This window comes from Telmatherina bonti (assembly GCF_933228915.1).
Source record: "Telmatherina bonti genome assembly, chromosome: 7".
NCBI classification, from domain to species: domain Eukaryota; kingdom Metazoa; phylum Chordata; class Actinopteri; order Atheriniformes; family Telmatherinidae; genus Telmatherina; species Telmatherina bonti.
The window spans coordinates 21,128,864-21,149,828 of NC_136625.1; the positions used below are offsets into that span (position 1 = coordinate 21,128,864).

A 20,965-nucleotide genomic window follows, 5' to 3' on the forward strand; every position below is an offset into this window, starting at 1 on the left:
GTCTGCATACAAAGTTACTGAACAAGACCATGTATGTGTGATTGTGCATGTAGTGTATGATGGTTTATATGGGGGGTATCATTATTATCATGAACTATAAGCAGAGACACAACTAAACCAACTGGCTTCATTCGATTTAGTCCCATTCTCTGTTGCCAAAACTGAGTTCTATGAAGTTGGGAAGTGGGAAGCATATATTTGCCACGGTGCCTGGTTTGAGTGTTAATTACAAATTACTAAAACCACTCTGCTTCTGGCTTCAGTCAGAGTGGAGGATTTAGTTGCCGATTTAATGTTGTGGTGACTCGTTAGTGTGCAGGTTTCACATTTGAATATTTGATAAGTCCAATTTTATTGATTAAGATAGTATGCTTTTTATTGTTTTTTTAATTTGTTTTTCTTTTTTTTTTTCATTTTTCATTTTTCCCAACATGAGTCACAAAAGCTGAAAAACACTAAAATCTGCCTGTCAACTCCTCCACTGTGGTCAATGGGCATTTGTCAGAGATCACAGCCTTGCTTACTGACCTGACATTAATACACCAGGTTGAACTTCCAAGAAGATGTATCCACTCACTCAATTATCCCTCCTCAATCCAATAGTCTGAGGCAGATTCCCTGGCAGGGAGCTTGAGAGGTAAGTGTCTTCAGTGCCTTAATCTTGTAACAGAGAGAGAGGGCCAATGTGCATGCAATGTAAAGTTTAGAGCTGCCATAGCCACATAAATTTTCTGCATCAGCCATGAACTTCTTGATAGAAAATGTTAAACAGTGACAGGAAGTGCCTGTGCCCAGCAGAAGCAGGCACACACCACCCAGCTGTGCTGTGATCCACTTCAATGGCCTGGAATGAGAGCTCACTCTGGAAATGGTTACTGGTGGACTCTTAGGGTAATAATGTCTGAAAATTAGCAGGGACCAAGCAGGGAATGAGTGGCAAACTCATTAGGAGGCTGCTAGAAGGGAAGACAATTCAGCTGCAGCTTTAACCAAGAATTCAAGTTCTATTGTCTTTGCCCAAGTTAAATAATCTGGGGATATTAAAAGTGTCTCCCAAATCTTCAGATTGCCTGTGTGATTGGCCAGTTGGTGTCCACTTAATCGCAGACAGGCCTACTTGTTGCTGTCACTGGTTGAATGCAATCCCTCAAAGCATGACACTTTATGAAGCAGTGAAAGTTTCAGCAAACAGGCAGCAAATTAAGGTAGGTTCAAGTGTTTGGAAAAACTCTGGTTCTTCTTTGCCTAAGTTATGAATGAGCAAGGCCTTTCTTCGCATATTGTCAGCATCTATCAGGACAATGTGGCTGTAAAGAACATCTCAAATGAGTTGAGCAGCTTGCCAAGAAGTGCCAACAAAGGAAGGACGAGCGAGAACAAAAACTCCATCCTTGTCACCAGTGTTGTGTCCAGAAATATACAAACTCCTGTAACTTCAAAATATGCTGCTTTTTTCCATTCCGCGACCATTCGGCTACATTGTCTCATTCACGTCTTGACTCGTACTGCTTCTCACTGAACTCAGCTGTTGCTGCAACAGCAGTTGCCATCATTGTGGCTCTTACATAACACAGCAAAGACACAGCAGTTCAGCAATGCACATGCCACATTTCCCAGTATAATAAAACTAGAAACTGATATAATCAACTAATTAAGAACATGTTCATTGGAGCAATAAATCAAATGTAGAAAAATAAGCAGGACAGTTTCTTTTCCCCCCTAGATTTCAATAAGTTGTTTTATATATCTAATAGGTATTAGACCCTGTAACATAAGCAAAAGGCACAACTGAAATAGTTTCTATATAATAATATTTACAATATTAATCCCGACTTGAAAATTGACCTATGTATTTTACTTGCTTCTGCCTATGCTAGAGAGCAATGGGCTGCCATGTTTCAGGACCTGGGAAGTGGTTGGGGGTTTTAGGCCCTTACACAGGGGGTACTTGAACCTGTCGTCTCCAACCCCAAAGCCAACTGTCTAACCACTACTCCCCATACATAAAATATGCAGCATATGTACAGCTGCATATTTTATGTAAAATAATAATATGTCTTGAAGAAAAGTGGAAAACTATCCCTGCATCTTAAATATCAAAATGTGAAGTCATTTTTTGGGCATCACAGATGCCAGAGGTAAAAGGAGTGTCTGGCTTCCAATCAGTATACAGTTACATGAGACTGCTTGATATCATGAGAATAAATTTGCACAAATGGCAAAAGTAACTTGAACATTTCCAACAGGGTCATCCATATTACATGATATTAACTGGTTTTGGAACAACATAACCTGCTTTCTTCTTCTAAACCATTGACGAAACTAATCTGCCTGCTCCCAGAACCAACCTCACTGAAAACATTTGGATGAAAAATATGACAAAGTAGGCTTTTTGTTGTTGAACAGCTTAAATCTCATATTAAACAAAACTGAAAGAGTAATTTCCATTTGAATTCACAGCTGCTGGGCTCCTCAGTTAAAATGGTTAGATGGGTTAAATAAGAGATGCAACACAACAGTAAACCCAGTCTGAATTTTTATTAAATACATGGTGTTATTTCAAGTCACAGTTAGTATGTATGTACAATAAAACAATCAATTCTCTCATCCAATGTTTACTGTGTACTATTTTTGGCTAAGTAGAGGGGTTTAATGTTAAGTTGCTTCTCAGCAACTAATTTTTTTTTTGTTTAAGATTACACACAAATGTTGTAATGTAAAGCTACCATACACCATAACGTATATTTCCCATCCATCCATCCACCCATCCATCCATCCATCCGGTTTCTATACTATGGGCAGGTCACTAGTCTGTTACAGAGCCAACACAGACAGATAAACAGCCAAGCTCTCAATCACTCATAAAAACACCAGTTAATCATACAAGCATTTTTCTCATAGTTCAGGAGGAAACTGGAGTAGCTGGAGAGAACCTATGCATTCAAGGGGAATGCAGCAGTGCAGTGGCCTGATGCTTCGTACTTGAAACAGTTTATGTGCATATTGTCAAGGAGCTATAGTCTCTGTACACAAGGCAGCTGCCTAACCAGAAGAAGTACACACCAAGTTTAAAAAAAAAATGTATCTAAATTTTAAATTCTGGTACTTAAATATGTAACTGGAAATGTCCTGTGACTTAATTCAAACTGAATATTACATCAACGTTCAATATTTTTGGGTGAACTGAAAAATGCACCTGCTATACCTGCTGTTGAAATATATTTGAAAGCATTTGCGTCTGAACTTGTTTGTATGTGTGGCATTGTTAAGTAAGTCCAGCTCATCTGTCAATGCTAAAAAGCAGACCTTAAAATGAGGACACATGTAAGTAATTACATCCATAGCTTTTTAAGGCCATTAATTGGTCATATACAACAGAAAGATGCATCAGTAAAAATCTTCCAAAATATCTCAACAGCAAATAAAAAGGTTGAGTTGAACCATTTCTCTTGCTTTTACATATTTTGGAAAGTTGATGTCGAATATGTTGCCAACGAGCCCTGGCGCCCTCCCATCTGTTAACAGACAGGTCTACAGCAGAGCAGCGCTTGTGGAATGCCAAGCATTTGTTTCATATTCTGAAAAAGCCTTGCTGCTTTTCCTCCCTTTCTTGCACTCTTAGCTCTTTGGAAAGGGGTCTCTCAGCCACCTGTGCATATTCAGCATAGCAAAGGAGAGGAAGAGAATTTCACTGAAGAATGTTGTCCCGCAGAGCAGCCACTCACTAAAGGAGCAAAAAAATTTGCTTTTGTACACACACACACACACACAATATGACTGTACATGTGTTTAACATAACCTGCTGTCAAAGGCTGGCCAACCACACTGGCCAACCATAATAATAAACTGGTGCGATTTTTCACTGCTTTAAGGTGATTTGGACAAATCAGATGCACTTGCTTGAAGCCTTACATGTGGGCTGAGCTGGCTCCAGCAGCCAGACTGTAGCTTACTGTCTCTTTCGTGCAAAGATGCTTCGCTAAATATAAACTAGCTGCTTGAATGAATGGTACATGAAGCACGCTCTCACTTTAATCTATTCAAAAGTTTATCTATTTACACTTGAGTATGGATTTTTTTGTGTCTTACATTGAACCTCATAATATAGCATCAATCACTGACTTAAAGGAGTTAAACTAGAAATACAGACTGATGAAAAAACATAGTCTGCACTACTTGTCTGTGACTTGTCTTGTTAATTTTTTTTTTTTTTTTTTTAATCTTCAACCAAGTTATTTGGTTAAATTGTATCAATGCATGCCAGAATTGATTTGCAGCTTTTACAGCTCACATTTTTTAAAAATTGTCAAATTTTTCTTTGAGTGCAGTGTAGAATTTCAAGGAACATTCTCATATTAGTGACAAGAAAAGCAAAAGATCTTGTACTGCTAAATCTCAAAAACTGAAAGACACATTTAAATCAGCTGGTGGTGTCAAGAACAAGTCTGGCTTAAACTAGCAAAGGATGTGTGTGCATGTGTGTGTGTGTTCATTCCTAAATACAAAAAAACATTTTTCCATTCTTACTAGGTATTTTGGAGGGCTGTTGATCTGGTGTGTCTGTGTGTCTTTGTGGTTGCACGCTGTGTAGAGGTGTGTTAAAGTAAGACAGGAATGAAGGCCACAGCAGATCACATGACAATGTCTGGTACGTCCACTGTTATTCCTTTTCCCCACCAGTCTTATGACCACCTCTCCTATTGTTCCTTTCTTGGGGGGCTTTTCAAACAGACTCACATCACACATGAATTTGAAAGGTTTCTATTGTGATTAATATTTTAATCTTTTTTCTTTGATTCTGCTCTGGCTGGCATCCATACAGAATTTCAACAGTTTTCTGATTATCAGATGTGGTTTGAATAGAGAACTATAAAAAGAGCCAAAAGGCTAAAGGCCACCTTTCATCCATGTCCAAGGTCGGTTAATAATTTTTTGGAGTGGTCTAGTTATGGAACTGTCATGGTCCCCATATTTGGAGGCTTGGCCCCTGAAACAGTCCTATACTGTAATTAAGCCTGAGCAGAGTGGAGTGCTGAGGGAGAGATATTCAGCCATGTTTAGCCTGATCGAGATGAAAGTGGCGCCACTTTCCTGGGGGCTCAGAATCCCCCACACCCAGATGGTAACATTTCCTCTGTCTTATTTTGGTATGTTGGAATTTTAAACATCCATACTCATATTTACTATATGTACATGTCCTCTCATGTCAAAAATACAGATTTTTCTCACCACACTTCATTAACTCTGTCACTGAGCCTAGTAACTACAAGAAATTGAATTTCACACAAAGTCTCATTTAGATCTAAACATGTGCTGCAATTGTGGTGGTTTCCAGTTTAACAAAAACTGGTGTCTCATTTACGCTTCATTTATCTTTTTTTCTGTTCAGCATTTGTGACCCACAGCAGTGGTGAGAAATGGTTTAAATTAGAATTAATCAGAGAATGTAATTTACTCTTGTGAAGTCATGCATCTTTTTTTTTTTTTATCCCCCACAGACACTGACAAACCATTATTCACATAACAAAGAAAAATTACAGTGTGTTGAGGGAAAAATATGTTTTGCAGATGTGAGCCATAGAGTACTTCATTTGTGTTACAAGTGATGGTGATCTGTGTTTTGTCATTGAAATGGAGGGAAAACACAGATATTTATCACTGTTGCTGTTGAGCAGCCAGTATTATAAATTATAACTATGTCCGACTGCTACTTATCAAATTAAATGACCACCCATCCCTCAGCATTCCACAACTAGGACTGCTTGTTCCCAAATGTTGCTTCAACTTGCTAGATGTCTTATCAGGAGCTTTGAGTAGCTTGAATTGAATTGAAGAAAAACGTTATTCAAATAAATGTAATATTTAAGATAAAAAAGCATCATATAAATGTAATGTAATACATGACATGAGCTCATCTGTTAGAAATCCATATTTGTTAACAACCACAGTCAGTTTTGTCTTTTTGCTCAAACCACACCATGAACCCAAATCTCTTTTACAAATCCATCACGTGAGACCAGTTTTTCCAATTTGCTTACTATAGCCATACCGAGACCCCCTCACAGCCAGAGTGTGAGACATTAGCCATCCAAGAGCTCTCCAACTATGATCCTATTAATGGGACTCATTTTTAATATAGTACAAGTACACCAAAAACTATTTGGTTTCTCTCCATTTGTGACACAAAAAACTTGCAGCTTAGTTTTTCGTAATCCTGACATGACCTTCCATGGCCTCTTACGAAAGGCCATTGTTTGTCTTGCAGTGCTTTTTCTTTCCTTCGTCTCTACTGAAAATTAAGCAGGGGCCTCATATTGTGCAGCCATATCAGAGCCATGTCCCTCAACCTTTGTTCTGTCTTTGAGGAAAGAGAGATGAGTTCTGCCCCTCTAATTAAATGGCCATAAGAGTGTTGTAGAGTTGGGGTGCTTGGTAAATGAAAAAGAGTTTTTTTCAGCCTGACAAACAAGACCTTTCACATCCACATTAGCTGCAAAATGAAACTTTACGAGACTGGTGGAAAGTTGTGAAGTACATTGTAAAGCTGTTGTTTGGTGGGCAGAGCAAACTATGTGTAACAGTCTTAATTAGTGTCTTTCAGGGGTCATTATTCAGGTCAGGAATGTTATCACACAACACAATAAATATAATAAACAAATAATTAAACACCAACCTCATTTCCACAGAAATGTGGGAATTTTTCAGAAATGAAGCAAATGATTAAATCCACAAACTGCTGACTCTTTTAAATGAATATTTATCAAACACAAGAATGGACTGAATGATAGTTGGTTTCTTCGAGTCTCATTTAATAAAGAAATAATAAATAAACTAAAAGTTTGATAGCAGTTACACATCCAACAAAAGTCGGTAGAAATCCATGTAAATCATGTTTGATATCAACCCTTCCTTCAATGCACTTTTTGTTGACTGTTGAGTTTTGTTGGCACAGTTGGTTTTTATTTTTGTCAAGAACAAGCAGCTTTCAGCTGCTCCAAGTTTGTGGTCACTGATGTCCGGTTCTACTCTTTTTATTGCACCATAGGCCTGTTTGTGTTGTGGCTAGCACGATAACCACAGAGCAAGAAGATCCCTGGTTCAAACCTCGGCTGGGGCTTTTCTGTGCGCATTCCATGTGCATGCATGGTTTCTCTCGTCTTAATTTGTGTTTTTAAATTCTCCTTAGCAGTGAGTATGCTTGTTTCTCTGTGATTATGGGCTGGCAATTTGTCTGCTGTAAGTAATGCAAAGTGAGGCGTGACATAACCTTCCTTGCATAAAAAAGACATCACTTTTCATGGTGGTATGAGTCTTTTCTAAAGCACAATTAAATCAGGTAATGGCACCTTCATACAAGCTACCATTCATGACAATATAATTACAAAAAGTCTGAACAAGGATGATCATTTTGAAAAGGTTGCCAGCAGAAAAAACATCAACATTGTAAAAAAGAGTGGGCAAGAATTACTTCACAGCAAAGTGAGAGAGTGACAACATCATAAAGAAAATGATTACCTCAAGTTACTGCTGTTAAATGTGGGTTTACAAGCTATTAAATTGTGGCATAGTCTTAGTTGTGCACATACTGCTTTCCTGTTTGGCTTGTTTTTGTTTAAAAAATAATAAGACAATTTTCCAACAAAGAAATAACCCACCAAACAAAATTTTCCCAATTTTTTCTGCTAAAAGATATTGGTCATCATCTAAACCTGCTTCATTATACATATAATTACATACATATGTGTATTGCCAAGTATTCATAATTGTACCAGCAAACCTTTTTACACATAGATATGTTATATACCTTTCACGTCTGAACATATATCACGTCCTTATATTACATATATGCCTGCACAATTTTTGACCTCTATAACTATGTTTTTACTGCAGTTGTTTGAACTATGTAACGTTGCTCAGGGGGTTTGGTCCACTTGAGTTAAGTGCAGTTTGGAAACAAACCAAAGCAAAGGAAGTTGTGAAAACTTTCCAAAATCTCCGCACAATCGGACTGAATCTCAGAGATTATCCTGGTATAAATGCCACCTCAATATAAGGTGAATGTTCTTATAATACCAATCCTGACACTGTCACCAAAAAAAAGGCTGTTTGCAGACTCTTCCATTATGTGTTAATTGTCAACTTTACATTTGGCTAAATAGTTGAAGCAAATCCAGATGTTGTATGTGCACATGCAAAATGACATCCTCATTTACTTTGTTAATAATGATCACACCTGCAAGAAGCAGCAGCAAAGTTAAATTTCTAACAGCATATTCCACTTATTTTTTATTTTTGTTGCTAGCATCCTCTGCTGGCTAGAAGTGGAAAAGAACTGCATTTTTCTGCATGGTTACAGTAAATACAGTATGATGATCAATCTTATTTCTATTAACTAGTTATTTTTCTTATCTTGACAGAGCATTGTAATACTGGACCATCAGCATTGAGACTTGTTGTAGCTGAACAAAGTCTGAAGCACAAAATGTGCCTGTGATTTTACACCTGTCAATGAGGTTTGCCAACAAGTACAACAGATCAGCAACACGCTTCAGCAGCCAGTTGCCATTGTAAATTCATACATACATTGTTTTAACGTTGCTGGGCCAGAAAGTCAAACAAAAATATCTCATTTGATATACCGTTTTTTTTTTTTTTTTTTTTTTTTTTAATCAAAAGTTTATGAATATCAACACTATATTAGCATATTTGCTCCAATACAATAAATTAACTTAGTATGTTTTTGTTGTCATTTTATAAACCCATTGTGGTCATTTTTACATTCTTCTGTAATTGCTTTAAAGTTTAACATTGATTGTTTTATATCTTCTGTTTCTCTTTTTTAACTCTTTTTTTTGTCTTTTCATTGTCACTTGACAACTTGTGGATAATAAATGCAATAAATTAAAAAAAAAGTTTAATCTTAATATGGTGGTTTTGATACACATTTTTTATAATTTTGTAGCAAATGTAGTTTTGTATTTTAAATGAAATGTAGCTTAATCTAAAATAAAGCTACATTTATTTCAGATGAGCAAAAAAATATTTTTTTGCTCTTTTTTTGGTTTGTTTACCATTTGGGCTTCTTGACGTCTTGTCTTTGCCTGATATGCCTGATCAGAAATCTGTCCATGCATTTTAGATAATGACATGAAGTTGCCTTTAAGCAGATATACTAAGTCGAAGTAACGCTCTATACTTAAGTTTTCCAAAGAGGTAAAAAGGATGTGAAAGAGCCATCACATCGTTATCGAAATGCATACAAATCTACCCACAGAAGTTGCAAGCAGTAAACACATTGCTTGTTGTTCGCTTTATCAATTCAAGCATTAGCAACAGAACAGTCTTTTACATCATTACTGCAGAGCTTGATCGTGAACTTTCTGGTATCTTACTGGATGCCTGGCAACTGTGAACCTGCTTTATCCAGATTAAATATTGTTTCACTATTTATTTACATAACACATCGACAATGCAAGTCAATAAACAAATGAGCTGTTCAAATATAAGATGTTACACACAAAGGCACAGTATATGAAATAAGTATGAGGTACAGATTATAGAAAAAATGTTCACATAACCGATGCATAAACAGCTTTGTTGTGACTGTAGGTCCCTCTCTGGATATAAATGGTTATTCAATACACAAACAAAAGAAAGAAAAATATCATTATCTCATATACAATTTCAACAAAATAGTTTGGATCATCAACATTCTATCTTTGTCCCAGACCAAGTGAATTGTATACGTCATTGACAGATGACAAACTGAGTAAGTTATATACTAAAAGTATTTGTGCAATTCCAACACAAAGCTTTATCTTTCCCCTTAATTTTCTCCTTTTTTAAAATTCTTTTGATACAGCAGCTGATGTGTCTTTTTAACAGTATTTAAAAATATGTCAAACTCTTTATTTTGACAGTTTGATTTGATTGGTTATCATTCCCCTCAAACAGAATAACTAAAAATTTGTAATTTGGCAGCAGAAAGTGTGATACTACTTGAACTATAAGCTACAAGCTATGTAAAGTACCACCATGTTTTCAAAAAGTTTATGTGAAATCAATACATTTATATATTAGGGTTTAATTACTGAACAAATATGCACACAAACACACACCCGAGCTTCCATGAAAATCTTAAAGAAAGGAAGTTAAAGTGGTCATGCTCAAATACATAAACACAACAATTATCTTTCAGATTCAAAGAAGATACTTACATAATACAAACATACATAAGATGACCAAAAATTAAATACAATGCATAGATTTAAAAAAAAACAAAAAAAAAGTAGCCAGACACAAAATCCAAATTAAACATATTTGTTCAGTTGTTTTTGTTCTTAATCCCAAGCTAAATTAAAGAAAGCAGATCATTTTCTTTTGTTTTGTTCTTCTGTCAGCCACAACTGAATGTTTGCTAATCGTTTGAATGAAGTTGATTTTGGTTAAATACTGTATTAGAAGAAAATAAATGCAAATATAGGCACAATTTCAGATCATTTTTCAATATAATGCTATGCATGAACAAAAAAAAAAGCAGCCACTGTAAACTGTGTTTTAAGAATTCTGTCTAGTTAGACATTTAATTAGACATTTTACCTGTAAATCAGTTGAGAAACATTTTTTTTCTTCTTTCTTGGCTAATCTAGAATTCATACAGAAAATATAAATTTTTCTTAAAACATGGCACTTATTATCTCATCTGGTAATGGCAATCATAAGCATTCCCGAATATCCAGTTAATATCCTGGATTTAAGTCCATGTCATCACCTCCTTCACTTCTCATATTTACTGTAGTCTTTTGTTCAGTCTTGTGTTTGCTGCATCTACTCAGTCTATCCAGGTGATCAGCTCTATCCTACTTACTCCTTTGTGAGCCAATCATCACCTTGGACACAAAGTTGACGATGGCGCTTGCAGGCTGCTCAGGGTCATGCTCTGTAAACAGGTGACATATGTTGTCCGTGGAAGTACCAGTTTTCCTCGCCACAAAGCCAAAGATTCTGCAAAGGTGCAGTAAAAGTGGTTAACGGCAGCATAACCACCTACCTCATACTGACCGAGTGCTTTCAGAAATAGCTGCTTTTACTGTGTTGTATTTGCACGCTATAGAGAAAATTATAATAATCTACTTACTTTGCTGATGAGCAGCCATCTTTGTTCCACCTATAAGCAGCAATCATAGTGTTATAAGCTTAAATGAAAGTCAAACACACTGCATCTTGCTATATCTGCAAAGAGATATTTCATTTTTCCCACCACAAATGACTGGGATAGTAACAGGTTCTCTTACAACTCATGGCCAGAATTCTGAAAACCCATGAAATGCAAGTGAAAACATTTTTCATCAGCGATACTCACCTTCTATCTTGAGGGTCCAGAGCACAATATATCACTGTATTGACATTGTAATGCCTCCTGAAGAAGAGCCTAGAGAGAAAGCAAAAAATGTAGGGAATCTGATGCATTCTTGTATGAGCAATGTAAAAGTTTGTGTTGTACTTACTTCCTCTGGTTGTCTGTGAGAGTGATTCCCTGAGAGGAAACTTTAAAATGGACCACAGTGGAGGTTGGTGGAGGGTTGGCGCTAAAAGTCATAGAGGTGGCTTTCTGGACTGCCTGAACGCCTGTTAATGACTCCATTTCCACAGAACCCAGGTACCACACATTACAGGCTGGAGCAAATAAACAAGTTCAAAGTCAGTGACAACCCTCAAAATGAGTCATTTCCAAATGAGTGACTGAATCACACCTAAGTACTGTGCAGGTGCATATGTTAAGTCTTTGTTTTTGTCAGAATTTCTATTCATAGTGAGTGATCTAATAGGTCTGATTACCTGCACCCTGTTTTAGCAAGTCAGCAACACAATTTTTGACTGAGTGGGGGGTGTTCTCCACAATATCGTCAACAGGATCTAAGAACAGGGAAAAATTAAAAAAAAAAAACATCAGACACCAGCAGCTACTCCAACACACTGATAGACAGTTGTGTCTAAATTGTGCAAAACTTAAGGAAAGCCTACTTTCTATTCTTAACATAATCATCATAAATGGGAAAAAAAAAAGTGATTCAGTGTTTTTGTGCGAGACTGTTTACCGCTGTCAGGAATAATCAGTTTACAAGGCAGGGCCAAAGGTGTGATCGAATGTTGACAGACCAATGCTGTTAAGCTTCCTGCAAAACAATGCCATATGGAAACAAAATTATAGTTAGTTGCAAAGGTAAATACCAACTCAAGTTTATCTGACATATACAAATACATATATGCACAGACACACACAGACACACTATATATATATATATATATATATATATATATATATATATATATATATATATATATATATATATATATATATATATATATATATATATATATATATATATATATATATATATATATATATATATATATATATATATATATATATATATAATATTAATATTATTAATATAAATTATTTTTAAAATTGATTATTATTAATTCTTATTTTTAAGAACTTTATGTTGCTACACTTATCAAACCTACAAACATTTAATCACACTACAAAGGGGAGAAAAACAATACTGGTACAATGCACAACACGCCAATAGAGGACAGCATTGCTCATACTGTAAAGCTTGTATATGTGCTGTGACTGAAACCAAAAAGACAGATAATGTCTATTTTGTTTTTTTCTGGCACTCACCGAAATAGGGCTCGTTGGGACAACCCTTCAGCCGGACTCCTTTCTGAGTGCATTCAATCAGGAAGTGGCGTACTAATTCACTGGATAGATCTCCTCCTGTAACAAAAAGCGGAACCAACAGAGGCAATGACTTAATCAAAATAATCTGCTTTAGAATCTGTTTCACAGCATGCATACAATACATCTCATGCTGTGTGACTTCTCAGGCTGAAGTTTTGGGAAATCAAATAAAAACTGTAGCAGCAGCTCAACCTGGAGATAAAAGGACTATAGGTTGGACTGGAGTCCTTCTGAGGCAAGAAGAGTTAAAGAAGTGGATACAAAGGCTCGGAGAAAAACCCTGTTCCTTCAGATGGGATGGGTTTCACATTTTTAAGGTGTTAAAAGCCACTAAGCTTGAAGTAACATGACAGGGTGCTGGACTTTGCCATGTCACCATAGTTAGTGCTGGACTACTGAGGTAGTGATTCATCTCTCTCTCTTTTTTTAAAAGAAAAAAATAATCCTACTTACACACAACCTCCTGAAGTTTATCATTTCTCTTTAAGTCAGGGTATTTAAGTCTAAATAATATTAGGTTTCAGCCTGTAATGTTGAGTACACACAGTAAAATATTAAGTATTCTAATTATTTTTCTTTTCAATTACCTCTGTTAAAACCCCGTCTGGAATAACATTCTTATATTTTGTCATAATAATTTTTTTTTTTTAAATTTTATACTTGTAGTGGAAAAACTACACGTTGTTTATGTTATTACTGGACCCTTATTTTTCCTTACTTATTTTATGTTATCTTATTTCTCTTTATCAGTGTTTCTCCTGTAAATGTTGCATTCCAGCATGAAGCCTTGGACCTTTACTGAAAATAACAAATGCCAGACTTGTTCCGATTAGGAATGCATTTTCTACAAATTTGCTACAAAAACTAAATCTGTGCAGAACAACTGAGCTGTCTGGTCTGCATTGAGAGATTTTGGTTGTCCAAGATGCAGACAAAATAACCACTGCTGACTGGCTGCTGCTCTGCCACCTGTGTAAATTGTACACAACCTTGTCTTAGTGCAGAGGCTGTATAGAGCTGTTGAACAGAAACAATTGAGCATTTGTTTTTCCCAGTGTGATAAACCATTAGATCTACATTAGATACAATCTAATGGTTTGTGAATTATTGGTTATTACCTCAACAATAAATATACCTCCTTGTCTGGATTAGTGTTCTTTTTTTATGTAAATCTTTGTTTTGTTTTGTTTTGTTAAAAGGAAAAAATGGGTGTAAACAACTTTTTGTTTATGTGTTTATGTGTTTTTGTGTGTGTGTATGTGTGTATTTGTGTGTGTGTGTGAAAGGGAGGCTGTTTGTTAAGTCTGAACCCTTATTAAAACATTCATATGCTGTGTGGTTTCGCAGTGAATAAAGAGATTCTTGTTTCCTTATGTGTGTGCATTTTTTTTTTTTGGCTTAAATATACCTTATAAAAATTCAATACCCATTTTGTGGGCTTCAATGTCCTTCAGCCCATTTCTGAAAAAGAGACAGGCTATGTGTGAATCTCTATCATTGTTCAATCGGTCCTTTGTGTTAATGCTGAAACTTGGCCAGAGAATGTTTGGCCACATTTCTCTGGAAAACTTGTTCATTCTAAGAAAAAAAAACCCTCTTTCTATTCCAAAAGGCTATGCAAAACAAAGACCAAAGTAGGAAGTAAACAACTAAGTAAATAACTCTTTTCTACCCAAGTCCTGGGACATAAGTTTTATTACAGACAAAGTTATGTGGGGCAGGAAGCTTTCCCGGAGAATGCTCTGGGATCAGAAGAGGCTCATGGGCTCAGTGTACCCTTTGTCTAAGAGTGAAACATTAGCAGGGCTTCTAGGACTATCAGACATTAGAGGTCTGTTTAGTTTCATCATAAAATTGCCCAGGAGAAAACTCAGAATGATGAGAGTTCACACAGAAACAGAGGGAGGGGCTCTCAGGTTCCACCATGACAGTGAATACAGTGGGCTGTAACTGGAGATGGCTTTGGGTGTGATTGTGTCAAACATAACTCCCAGGATGCCTGTAGTTCAGGACCAATCTCTGATATTTTAATCATGACAAAAAAAAAAGCACTGAGTTAAAAAGAAAGTAAATTTAGCTTGACTTTTCTTGAAGATTTGAAGCTGAAGACAAGTCGACAAGTTGCTTAAGTGAAAGCTGGACAGAGTAAAAATGCACTTTCCTCTACTTCTAATGTGTCGACATACAGACATGATTATATACCGTTCATTTGTAATGTTACCATTTTAAGGCAAATACAAAAAAATACGTAAATATATATAGAAAATAAAACCAAAATAAACAAAAATAAATAAATAAACAAATCAAAGCCAAAAAAAGAAAAGATGAGGATATATGCTTTTTGCACTGGATGCATGAAAGAGTTCAAGACAAACAACTGGACAAAATTTACTTAAACTAGTTTGCATCAGTGAAACAAAAATAATAGCTGAATAAATCGTTGTCATAAAATTAAAACGAAGCTGGCGATTGAACAAATAATAAGCAGAATACATTTCCAAAGCTGTTGTTGTCATTATAAAGTTCAGTTTAATAGGATGCAGCTCTTTCCAAGCAAAGCGTTTCAAAAAGTTTCTTTAAATCTATATGCATCTTTCTAGTTCATTGTGATCATTGTTTTCACTGACATGTCTTCTGTTATGAGGATTTGTCTGAAAGAACTAGAAAGAACTGTATCAACATAACAATTCAACAGACATAAAACTGGATCACAAAGAAGAGAATATCCAACAATTTTACCCAAAGACTGAAAAACATTTTCCTCAAAATATTTAATTTAAATTAAATCCAAACCATGTGATAAAAAGAATCCTGTTCTTGCTTGCAGAGTCACTAATCTAAGTCACCTATCCATTGAATGCATAAGACAGAAATATTTCTATTCAAAAACTTCAGAGATAAAATAAAAAAAAACATATTTTTCTGGGACCTTTTCATGATAACAATATTTTACAAACATTCAAAAAAACCAGCAACATGGGACTCACCTTTTTTGCTCTGTTGAAGAACTGATAGAGGGGGTGTAGCCACCTTCATAGCCAGACCATAGGCCCCTTTGAAAGAGTGGCTGTCTCGCACAATAAAGCAGCCAGGCTCTTTGTCCTTCAAGGCTGAAATAGCTAAATAGAGAGAAACATTCTCACTGAGAAACAGAAAAAGCTTTTTTCTCATTTTGAGATAAAAGTAGAAATTAAGCACCCACCTTTGTCTCTTGAGATATCCGGCTTGTACCAGAATTTTGATGTGTCCTGTACGAATTTTACAGTCACCTGCCTACTGGCCAGTACATCTGGAAAACACAGTAAGCATAGAATTTTTCCTATGTGTATGATACATACATGAAAATACATCGGCAAAGGCAGTGTTAGCTTACCTGGCAAAGGTGAGGCTGTGTGCGGCGTCTGAGCTGACAAGTCCGGTAAAACATTGGGGAAGGGGATACTAAGGGAGCTCCCACTATGTGGACTTGAGAATCCACTGAGGGCTGGAGAGGCTGTTCCCAGTGAATGCTCTCCATCTGATGCCCTCTTTTTTTCAGGCAGCAACGGGGGCTGCATTTGGAGAGTCTCAGGCTGATTCTGCCCATCCACAGAGGTTACGAGACCCCTGTCAATACTCATGTTTGGACAGTCTGTAACATAGCCGTGGGTTAAGTCGTCTTGTTCATCAAAATTCTGAGCCAGACTGCGGTTGAGGACGTAGTGATCCATACGACTCCGCTGGCTGCTTCGAGGAGAACTGTGGGAATTAGGGGCAGAGTGGTGAAGGGGAGGAGAGTGGTGACCATAGTCCAGTGACATTGACTGCTGCGGTGGTTGTAGGGAAGATGGGTAGTTGCCAAGAGAGGAATGGCGGATTAGAATGGGATGCTCTGGCCAGGACTGGTTCATAGATGAGCTTTAAGTGTGACAAGGAAAATGAGCATTTAGGTTGTTGATGAAACTTTGAAGATAATTTTAAAGTGCTGCTATTATACCAACAACTGACTTCCAACGTCCCTTCTCTGACAGTTAACAATAACAAATGTAATATCCTTACCCATCTATCTGCTGGTGGCTCCCAACAATGGAGGATGAGTATGAATTTAGCATCCTGTGGCAATTAATGGATGATTCTGGCAAAGTCTCGACCCCAACATGACTGATTTCAGAATATCCACAGGGTTCTGTATGTATGTCAAAAAGCAATAACAAAAATCAAATGGTGGAAAGTCTTAAGTAAACTTAGAATCCTGCTAACATGATGTTCAAACATTATCTTTAAAATTAAAATTAATATCAATGCATATGAGTGGGGAGGGTTATGGAGAGAACCAAAACAACAAAAGATTTATATTAAGTTATTCAAAGTTTTGTATCTATGTCTGAGTTATAAACAAACTGCTGTTCAAAATAAAGGAATCAATCAGTCAAACGTTTCCAGAGCTGGCAGGGTTGTGTGTGTCAAACAAAAAGAATATGGATGGAGAATGGGGGGAAAAAAGCCTATGGTGTAGGCTAACAATCAATACTGGAGTTTTAGTAGAATGAAAACTCTGCACACAGCCTTGAACACAGTTATACAGTCTAAATACAAAGCCAATGACTGACGGCCCCTGCCTCAACCCATAGAGTTGACAAATCAAACCCGACCAAAGCTAGAAATTAAAACCCTTCTGCCATAATTCTCTAAAAGAGTCTGGAGATCTCAAATCAACTAAACAGCTAATGTTCCTGCTCAGCCTTTGCCACCAACTCTTCTTTGGGTTACTTTCATAGAAACCAGAGGTGCAAAGCTGTAAAAGTTGCTGTTTTTGCCGTGTCCCAGTTTCCCTTATGTACATGTGGAGACACTTTCAAGGGGGAAGAAAAGTTTTTTGTGCCATGCTTGCTGACCCACAGTAACCATGGAGATGCTGCTGAAATGAATGCGGGGATTCTTGCCTGGGTGTAGAAAGAGGTAGAAAGAGGCACAGCAGGGGCACAGATCTGCTCCCAGGCTCTACAAGCTTTAAAACATACTGTAGATCTCCATGGAAACAAAAGGTCGAAGAGAAATGATGAGGAAAGTCAGTTTGCTTTCTACTGGCACTGTGTTTTTGCTTAGGATGGGACATCCACTGGAATGAAGGTATATTTTTAATATGCAGATCTGTGCGAAAGATTAATGAAGCCATAACTCATTTTTACAATATTTTAGAATTCGTAAAGTCTGTACGAGGTCCGGTTGACAGAAAACACGACAGATACACTAAGCGTGTTGGACTCTGCATAGATACAGCATGAAATTATATATCTTATATCTTAAATATATTTATATATATATACATATATATATATATATATATATATATATATATATATATATATATATATATATATATATATATATATATATATATATGTATTTCTGACTACTTTGTCTCAGCTGCTGTCAACAACACTACCACCATTATTAAGTAAATCAAAGGTGAACTAAAATAGCCCTGTGATAATGACTGAGAGCATCCAAATGCAGACAAAGAACAGACTTGAAAGAAGATCTGTAGTTACCTCTCAATCACTGTTGTTCCCGTGTCACTTATTTTGTTTAATTAGCTCGGAGAAAAACAAAAATGTTCATACAATAGAAAAGCTTTAAAATACTTGCTCTTTTTGTTTAGTTTTACTTATGCCACTGTGTTAAGGTGTCCAGAAAATCCAGACTCCAGATAATCTATTTTTAAGTCCCTGTTATGCTTACAAAGAAACACCAGTTTCTATCCTTGTATTGAGGACTTTATTTCTAAACCTCAGTTTTTGTTAATGTTTTGCTTTCCTAAAAAACAACGTCACATTGCAGTAGTGAATTCTGAACTCACCATGGCTTGCTTTGTTGGCTCCATAAGACATGCTGGGAGATGGAATTTGCCTGAGATCAGTCAGTTCTGACATATTTTTCACTGTAAACATAGAGCATGTGAGGGTGGGAACAAACATCAAAACAGAATCAAATGTTCAAATGACAGAAACTTTGCCACTATATGGTTAATAAAAACCTAACAAACAAACATGACAAACATGCTTACCATAAGGTGTAGGTGGGGAAATGGGAAAGGCAGGAGTGGGCGGAGTCATGTCACTACCAGCCTCAACTTCAATGTCCAAATCGAGACCTTGGGGTCTATAACCAACATTGTCACTTCTGTACAACATGGAATGCTGCAAGAAACACACACACACATATACATGGAAATTTTAAAAGCATAGAGAAACATGAAGCTGGAAGAAGTGTGTAAAGATGCTGAATCTACCTGTGATTGTGGGACACAGCAAGTCTGCTGACCCCTGCACTCTTTTGTCTGACCCCACTCTGAGTTACAGAAACCTGGGTGATCCATTATATCCCTCCCCTGGGAACTTAGATTCCGTGTGACACCCATTCGCACATCATTGGACTGGACAGCTGCATAGACACAAGCAGACAGCAAAGTTTAAGGAGTTTACAGACATCACTAATTTCAAGGAAGTAAGTATATATAAAAGCTCACTGAAAGGGAAATAGTACTCTTTTTATCTTTGGTAACTTTCAGAAAGGTTTTAAGCTTCAGTTTCTGATTTTTTTCTCACCATAAAATAATTAATTTCATGTTAAAGCAAATAAGGGAGTTCTACTATACTCTTACACTCAGTTTCAAATAGAAATTGCTCCACATTGCAAAAAAGGAAAACATAAATAAAATGATTAACTTATTACTTATTAAACGTAATGTGGCCAATGAGAAGACCACCAGCCTGCTAATGTTTTTAGAGAGACAGCTGAGGAATGCCAGGATTCTGACTGGTGGGCTAATAGAGGGCATGAGTGGGGGGAGCTTTATGTTATGATTCCACTGAAGAGTCCTGCCACTTGTCACCAGGATGTTAATGTGAGCCCTCCCATTGAGCTCCGACTTCTAAGCCCTGAAGAATGATAATGATGCCGAAGTGCAAATACCTGGGATCATTACTCACTTTTGACTGGTGCAAACAGTGTTCTGTCTCTCTGTCCATGTTATTCAGTTATGCACTTTAATGTGTGAAGCAGCAAGCAAATGCATGACACTAATCTTTCAATCCTTCCCTTATGTGCACTTATGTCTGCAACTTATTATGACCTTGAGTACAGATTGAAAATACATACTGTAACTCAAAAACTTTACAACACAAATTTTTAGATATTTAACCATGTTAGTGCATAGATTAAATGTTTTCTTTTTTTACTTATGATTCCTTAAAAATCAAAATATTGCTAAATTTATGTAAAACTGTATAGTGTCATATGACAACTAGAAATTTCGTGGAAAATTATTTATCGTATGTTAAACAAACACATAAATGAGAAATCTTATAATGGAATAAACGTTTCTGTAAGAGCATCAAAAACTAGCAAAAGATTTGGATAAAGGTAATAACAACTATAAATACAAAAATCACATTTAAAAAGTAGAATAGTTCATACATAAACATGTTGATGGATCCTGCAAGTCTGTTTTCATGCCCAATGCCCTTCAAATCCCAATAACTCCATCCTTTCATATTACACAAACATGATGTCTTTTCAAAGACATATTTTATTCCATTTTTCAAGCAAAAAAAAAAAAAAGAAGAATTTTAATAAAATTGGAATTAAATACAGAAAAAAAACCTAGGCTGTGTAGCAACACCAGAAGATGGCAGTACAAGCTACAATGCAAGTGGTTGCAATTCAGTGAAGAAGTAGTTGTCCGAACCACAAAAAAAAACATGTAAAAATAGAAAAAAACCATCTGTGGTGGATGTCGACCAGAGGATTGCAAATACGCTATCTGGAAAAACTATTATTGTTAGATATGTCTGGGAAGATACTGGTGAGTCAGGTGAGTTTGCAGACCAGAGCAGCAACACCGGCAAGTCATGCAGGAAGTTTTGTTCATGTTTGCCAAGTCAGATGTGATTCCCAGAAGTATTTAGGTGTTTCCTAATGTGCATTAAGATTTCTTTGAAACTAGAAACTCTGTCAAGTTTATATACAAACTCCTTATTTCACACACATAGGTGAAAGTCCGAACAGTTCTTTCCATTTCCACGTACTGTTTCTTATTCTCTTCTGTTAATGTGAATCAAGGTGGCAAATGGAATTTTGAGATCAGAGTTCATGATACAGTAATCAAACATCGCCACGTCCATTAACAGATCTAAAGACATTTCTTTCTTCAGGAAATTCTGCAAATCTAGA

At 36.4% G+C, this 20,965-nt stretch overlaps 1 protein-coding gene across 1 annotated transcript in view; it reads right to left on the minus strand.

The window, feature by feature from the left end:
- Positions 1-10,624: 10,624 nt before the first annotated feature.
- The window catches only part of LOC306758968 (tensin-3-like), a 34,070-nt gene continuing 23,729 nt past the window's right edge, over positions 10,625-20,965 (minus strand). Inside the window, exons 14-27 of the mRNA XM_079244428.1 lie at positions 19,023-19,174; positions 18,798-18,930; positions 18,591-18,671; positions 16,790-16,916; positions 16,125-16,648; positions 15,954-16,040; positions 15,739-15,870; positions 12,692-12,787; positions 12,099-12,176; positions 11,839-11,916; positions 11,508-11,676; positions 11,363-11,431; positions 11,138-11,167; positions 10,625-11,004 (exon numbers count right to left, since the gene is read on the minus strand). Of these exons, the coding sequence (XP_079100554.1) occupies positions 10,860-11,004; positions 11,138-11,167; positions 11,363-11,431; positions 11,508-11,676; positions 11,839-11,916; positions 12,099-12,176; positions 12,692-12,787; positions 15,739-15,870; positions 15,954-16,040; positions 16,125-16,648; positions 16,790-16,916; positions 18,591-18,671; positions 18,798-18,930; positions 19,023-19,174 (1,901 nt within the window). The 3' untranslated portion in view covers positions 10,625-10,859. The remainder of the gene's footprint in view (positions 11,005-11,137; positions 11,168-11,362; positions 11,432-11,507; positions 11,677-11,838; positions 11,917-12,098; positions 12,177-12,691; positions 12,788-15,738; positions 15,871-15,953; positions 16,041-16,124; positions 16,649-16,789; positions 16,917-18,590; positions 18,672-18,797; positions 18,931-19,022; positions 19,175-20,965) is intronic.